Here is a 6,719-nt window from a genome sequence, read left to right on the forward strand (position 1 = left end):
GGCACAGGTGGAGGAGGGGCAGGTGTGTGAGAGCGGGCACAGGTGGAGGAGGGGCAGGTGTGTGAGAGCATAATAGTAAAATGTTTCAATCAAATCTAAGATCCCTAAAATTCAGATTTCAGAGCTCTAAACTACAGCGTCACCAAAGTAAATGTACTTAAGAACAGAAGTTACACATGTTTCAAGATAGAAACACACTGCAATTTTAGTGGAAACATGGACAAAAACAAATAATGACTTTTATTTTGTAAATGTAATGTGTCAACAATAGAGAGGGAGGAAAGAGGGGGAGAAGAGAAAGATGGGGAAGAGTGGGAGGGAAATAGAAAGAAAAGAGTGGGATGGAGGTAGTGTGAGAGAAAGAGGAGGGATTGGTGGAGGGAGAGAGAGAGAAGGAAAAGAGTGTGAGGAAGAGAAAGAATGAGAAAAGTGGGAGGAGACAGAGGAGAGGTCGAGGGAAAGGGGGAGGAAAGAGAGACGGGGAGGGAGAAAGGGAAGAAAAAGAGAGGGTGATGTTTAAGTCCATAAACCGAAGGAGCGAGAGCGAGTTTAAAGGGCGGACGCCATTGTGACCTTGGGCAAGAGGGGGAGGAGCTCGGGAGTGGAACCCACGACCTCTTCACTGGGAGGACGAGGCGGGAGAAGAGCAAAGTGAATACACGTTCTCGTCAGACTCGTTCATGAAAGCCCCGTTCACTTCATTCATGTTACAACGAGAGTGTGGTTTCCGTGGTAACGCAGGTGCAGGTCATGTGACTCAGCTGTCACAACATGAACGTCATCCCCGGAGGGACAGAAATGACTCCAGGAAATGTGATGCTTTAATTACATGTATTTAATTACATTTATTTGATTACATTTATATAATTACATATAATTAATTACATTTATTTAAGAGCTTTTAATCAAACATCATAAATCAAAGGTCCAGAGCTGCTTCAGCCAAAACAACATTAAGAATGAAACAAAAACACAGTGAAGTCTTTTAGTGTCTGAGAGTCAGATTTCTCCTTCATCTGGAACTCCTCCAGGTTTAGACTTTTTCACAAAGAGGTTTTTTGTAGTTTTTCCTGTAGAAGGCGGGGCTAAGGACAGAGGACTCTGGGACATCGTCCCTCGTCCCCACGGACATTGTTTCATCTGTTTTTCACTGTCGCCCTCAAAGGAAACTGTTGTTGTGATTTTGGGCTTTACAAAAATGAATTGAATTTATGGTCGATATATTCACTCTAATGCAGTTCTATTGAACTCACGGCCCGCGGGCCAAATACAGCCCTCCAAATCATCTGACCTGGTTTGGACCTGGTTTAGTCCTGGTTTAGTCCTGGTTTAGACCTGGTTTAGTCCTGGTTTAGTCCTGGTTTAGTCCTGGTTTAGTCCCGGTTTAGTCCTGGTTTAGTACTGGTTTAGTACTGGTTTAGTACTGGTTTAGTCCTGGTTTAGTCCTGGTTTAGACCTGGTTTAGACCTGGTTTAGACCTGGATTAGACCTGGTTTGGACCGGTTTAGACCTGGTTTAGTTCTGGTTTAGACCTGGTTTGGACCTGGATTAGTCCTGGTTTAGTCCTGGTTTGGACCTGGTTTAGTCCTGGTTTAGTCCTGGTTTAGTCCTGGTTTAGTCCTGGTTTAGACCTGGTTTAGACCTGGTTTGGACCTGGTTTATACATGGTTTAGACCTGGTATAGTTCTGGTTTATACATGGTTTAGTCCTGGTTTAGTCCTGGTTTAGACCTGGTATAGTTCTGGTTTAGTCCTGGTTTAGTCCTGGTTTAGTCCTGGTTTAGACCTGGTTTGGACCTGGTTTATACATGGTTTAGACCTGGTATAGTTCTGGTTTATACATGGTTTAGTCCTGGTTTAGTCCTGGTTTGGACCTGGTTTGGACCCGGTTTAGTCCTGGTTTAGTCCTGGTTTTGACCTGGTTTAGTCCTGGTTTAGTCCTGGTTTAGACCTGGTTTAGACCTGGTTTAGTCCTGGTTTAGTCCTGGTTTAATCCTGGTTTAGTTCTGGTTTAGTCCTGGTTTAGACCTGGTTTAGACCTGGTTTAGACCTGGTTTAGTCTTGGTTTAGTCCTGGTTTAGACCTGGTTTAGACCTGGTTTAGTCCTGGTTTAGACCTGGTTTAGTCCTGGTTTAGACCTTGATTAGTCCTGGTTTAATCCTGGTTTAATCCTGGTTTAGTCCTGGTTTAGACCTGGTATAGTCCTGGTATAGTCCTGGTTTAGACCTGGTTTAGACCTGGTTTGGACCTGGTTTGGACCTGGTTTAGACCTGGTTTAGTTCTGGTTTAGACCTGGTTTAGACCTGGTTTAGTTCTGGTTTAGAACTGGTTTAGTCCTGGTTTAGACCTGGTTTAGTCCTGGTTTAGACCCGGTTTAGTCCCGGTTTAGTCCTGGTTTAGTCCCGGTTTAGTCCTGGTTTGGACCCGGTTTAGTACTGGTTTAGTCCCGGTTTAGTCCCGGCTTATTCCCGGTTTAGTCGCGGCTTAGTCCTGGTTTAGTCCTGGTTTAGTCCTGGTTTAGTCCTGGTTTGGACCCGGTTTAGTCCTGGTTTAGTCCCGGCTTATTTCCGGTTTAGTCGCGGCTTAGTCCTGGTTTAGTCCTGGTGTAGTCCTGGTTTAGACCTGGTATAGTCCTGGTTTAGTTCTGGTTTAGACCTGGTTTAGTTCTGGTTTAGTTCTGGTTTAGTCTTGGTTTAGACCTGGTTTAGTTCTGGTTTAGTCCTGGTTTAGACCTGGTTTAGACCTGGTTTAGTCCTGGTTTAGTCCTGGTTTAGACCTGGTTTAGTCCTGGTTTAGTCTTGGTTTAGACCTGGTTTAATCCTGGTTTAGACCTGGTTTAGACCTGGTTTAGTTCTGGTTTGGACCTGGTTTAGACCTAGTTTAGTCCTGGTTTGGACCCAGCTTAGTCCTGGTTTAGTCCTGGATTAGACCTGGTTTAGTCCTGGTTTGGACCCGGCTTAGTCCTGGTTTAGTCCTGGTTTAGACCTGGTTTAGTCCTAGTTTAGTCTTGGTTTAGTCCTGGTTTAGTCCTGGTTTAGTCCTGGTTTAGACCTGGTTTAGACCTGGTTTAGTTCTGGTTTAGACCTGGTTTAGTCCTGGTTTAGACCTGGATTAGACCTGGTTTAGTCCTAGTCTAGTCTTGGTTTAGTCCTGGTTTAGACCTGGTTTAGTTCTGGTTTAGACCTGGTTTAGTCCTGGTTTAGTCCTGGTTTAGTCCTGGTTTAGACCTGGTTTAGTCCTAGTTTAGTCTTGGTTTAGTTCTGGTTTAGACCTGGTTTAGTCCTGGTTTAGACCTGGTTTAGTCCTAGTTTAGTCTTGGTTTAGTTCTGGTTTAGACCTGGTTTAGTCCTGGTTTAGACCCGGCTTAGTCCTGGTTTAGTCCTGGTTTAGACCTTTATACTTTAATCTCCTTTTGAATTCAATGTTTGTCCAAATGTTTCGTTTTCTTAAATTAAGTCTTTATTTGTGACGACGCCCTGTTTTTCCTGACCTCTGACCTTTGACCTGGAGCCAACATGGACGACAAGAAGGAAGAGTTCAGATTTTGATTAAATATTTAAAACATTTCCTAATTTCTAGACATTTTTATACGAATATTCAGTTTGCTCAAAGCCGAGACTTGAACCCAAAACCCTCTCACAGGAGGTCACCATGAACAGGATCCAAATAAAGCTTCAGACATGTCAAAAGAACTGAAACAATATAAGTATAAATAAACTACATTTGACTGAAGTTCAGAACTTTTATTCTTGTTTTAGTCACTTTGACCTGTGAAAGTCTAAACTGCAGTGAGGACCAGAGGAGCAGAGTTTGAACCTTCATCATTTAAACCGGGACCGAAAAATGGAAACAGTTTCTCTCTGAAGCAGCAGCTGCTGAAGGAGAAGAGAAGATCTGCAGAATCTGCATCATAAAAGGAGACCAGACCCTCACCATAGTCCACAAACACCCCGACCTTCTGAGGAGCTCGCTGCACAGACAGAAGGACAGAAGGATCTGTACAAGCCCAGTACTGATCTTTGTTTCTCAACCTGATGCACCAGAATCCATCCTCAGGACTCAGAGTGATCACTCCCTTCCTGTTGATGGACTCTTGGGCCACTCCTAAAGTCCACTCTGTTTTCCCTTTGACCTGAACCTCAAAGTAAAACCTGCCTGAGGAGAAACTCTGCTTTCCCAGAACATAAACACAAGGATCAAACCTCAGAGGAGAATCTGGGAGCTTCTTCCTCACATCAGTGTCATGAACCTGTTTGAGATCTTCAGACAGAACGAGATGAGGATGAGCAGTGTCTGGATCCAGAGTGACGTCCACCACAAACTGCTGCACTCTCAGTGGTTCTAATCTTGAAGACAGTTGTTTAAAGTCTTCAGTGAGATGTTTCTCCAGCTCAGACAGAGCCCGGGTTGCACTGCCCTCACACGTCTCCGGCTCAAAGCTCACGCTACTCCACTCCTTCAGTCCAGCAGGGGGCGTGAGTGCAGGGCAGCTCTGTAGAAAGTGGAGGGGGTCTTGAGAGCGTGGGAGCCGCTCCGCCTCAGTGCTGCTCTTCTCCAGCTCACAGATCTCCTGTTCCAGCTGCTGCACCAGCTCCTGGGCTCGTTTGTGGCTCCGGCTCTGCTTCTCCTGCAGCTCCTCTAAGAACCGGTCCTGACGCCTCTGAACAGACTGCATGAGGTCAGTGAAGACCTGCAGCCCCACAGCCCTCTCTCTGTGGACCTCTGTGTCACTGAGATCCACACAGCGCTGGATCTCCTGGACCTTCAGCCTCCTCTGCTCCACCATGTGCTGGCTCTGAGCCTGAGTGTGCAGCAGAGAGGACCTCCTGCTCTCACACGCCTCCTCCAGAGACAACAGCTCATGGTTCTTGTGCTCTAGAACAGAGCACGAGATGCACACGATCTTCTCATCAGTTCCACAGAAGAACTCCAGGGGGCGCTGGTGTGTGGGACACATCCTGTCTTCCAGGTTCTCCACAGGCTCTATCAGCTGGTGTCTTTTCAGCCCAGAGACTGTGAGATGAGGCTGGAGGTGGGTCTCACAGAACGAGGACAGACAGACCTGGCAGGACTTCAGGGCCTTCAGCTTGGGCTCAGAGCAGAGGTCACACTGGACCTCACTAAAGGTCATGTCCTTCATAGATCTGCTCTTGTTCTTGTCCAGTTTAGCCTCTGAAAGCAGATCTCGCAGCAGTGTGTTGACTCTGAGCTTTGGTCTGCTCTGGAAGACTTCTTTACACAGAGGACATGTGCAGGGGCCCTCAGGGGCCCAGGCCTCACAGATGCAGCGGTTGCAGAAGTTGTGTCCACATGGAGTGGTCACTGGTTCAGAGAACACCTCCAGACAGATGGAGCAGAGGAACGTCTCCTCAGAGCTCCTTTCACTTGTGGAGGACATGTCTGAAACACAAGGTCAACATCAGTGACTCTAAAATCAGTCTTTTCCACCAGAAAAGTCAAATACCAGGAGGAAAAGAGAGAAAACTGAACCAGACCAAGTCCAGACCGAGACCAGACCGAGTCCAGACCGAGTCCAGACCGAGAGTCCAGACCGAGTCCAGACCGAGTCCAGACCGAGTCCAGACCGAGTCCAGACCGAGACCAGACCGAGTCCAGACCGAGTCCAGACCGAGAGTCCAGACCGAGTCCAGACCGAGTCCGGACCGAGTCCAGACCGAGTCCAGACCGAGTCCAGACCGAGTCCAGACCGAGACCAGACCGAGTCCAGACCGAGACCAGACCGAGTCCAGACCGAGTCCAGACCGAGTCCAGACCGCGTCCGGACCGAGTCCAGACCGCGTCCGGACAGAGTCCAGACCGAGTCCGGACCGAGTCCGGACCGAGTCCGGACCGAGTCCAGACCGAGACCAGACCGAGTCCAGACCGAGTCCAGACCGAGAGTCCGGACCGAGTCCAGACCGAGTCCGGACCGAGTCCAGACCGAGTCCAGACCGAGTCCAGACCGAGTCCAGACCGAGACCAGACCGAGTCCAGACCGAGTCCAGACCGAGTCCAGACCGCGTCCAGACAGAGTCCAGACCAAGTCCGGACCGAGTCCAGACCGAGTCCAGACCGAGTCCAGACCGAGTCCAGACCGAGTCCGGACCGAGTCCAGACCGAGAGTCCAGACCGAGTCCAGACCGAGACCAGACCGAGTCCAGACCTAGTCCAGACCGAGTGTTAACAAGACTCTAGTGTTGTAAATATAATATTTGGTTTGTTCATGATCTAGTTAATCACTCTTTTTAGTTTATTCTTAGTCTTTTATATTTCCATTTTACTATTTAGAAACCTGATCTCCATCGATGTTCAGAAACTCTTCAGCCAATCACATCTTCCCACTTCTCCATCATGGTTTAGCATCTTACAGGACTTCTGGGTGTTTTAGTGAAACTTCCTCTTGTTTTCTCTTGGTCTGGTTCTTTTGCTTCCCGTCTGCTCCTCGTTCCTCGTGTCTTCTCTTTGTGGGTTCTTGGTTCTTGGTTCTTGGTTCTTGAGAATGTGAGTTGTTTCCTCCTTGTGCCTCGTCTCTGTTTTAATCATGTTTGTATCATACAGCGTAACCTGAGCCCATGATGCATTCAGGGACCATAGGCCAGTATCACTCCATCACACGCTGGTGCTAGTGGTGATGCGTTCAAGGACACTCAGACTTTCTATGTTTAGATGAGAATATGTCTGGAAGTCATTGTTAACTCTTGTGTTTGTGGCAGTGGCCCT

At 47.7% G+C, this 6,719-nt stretch overlaps 1 protein-coding gene across 1 annotated transcript; it reads right to left on the bottom strand.

Moving 5' to 3' along the window:
* Window positions 1-2,862: 2,862 nt before the first annotated feature.
* On the bottom strand, window positions 2,863-5,397 carry LOC140357900 (E3 ubiquitin-protein ligase TRIM39-like). The gene has a single exon (XM_072442455.1). The coding sequence runs from the start codon at window positions 5,395-5,397 to the stop codon at window positions 3,778-3,780; it is 1,620 nt and encodes a 539-aa protein (XP_072298556.1). The 3' UTR covers window positions 2,863-3,777.
* Between the last annotated feature and the right edge of the window lie 1,322 nt (window positions 5,398-6,719).

Source organism: Eucyclogobius newberryi, unplaced genomic scaffold (genome assembly GCF_026437365.1).
Source record: "Eucyclogobius newberryi isolate DKJ021-1_F unplaced genomic scaffold, fEucNew1.0.hap1 SCAF_13, whole genome shotgun sequence".
Lineage (NCBI taxonomy): Eukaryota > Metazoa > Chordata > Actinopteri > Gobiiformes > Gobiidae > Eucyclogobius > Eucyclogobius newberryi.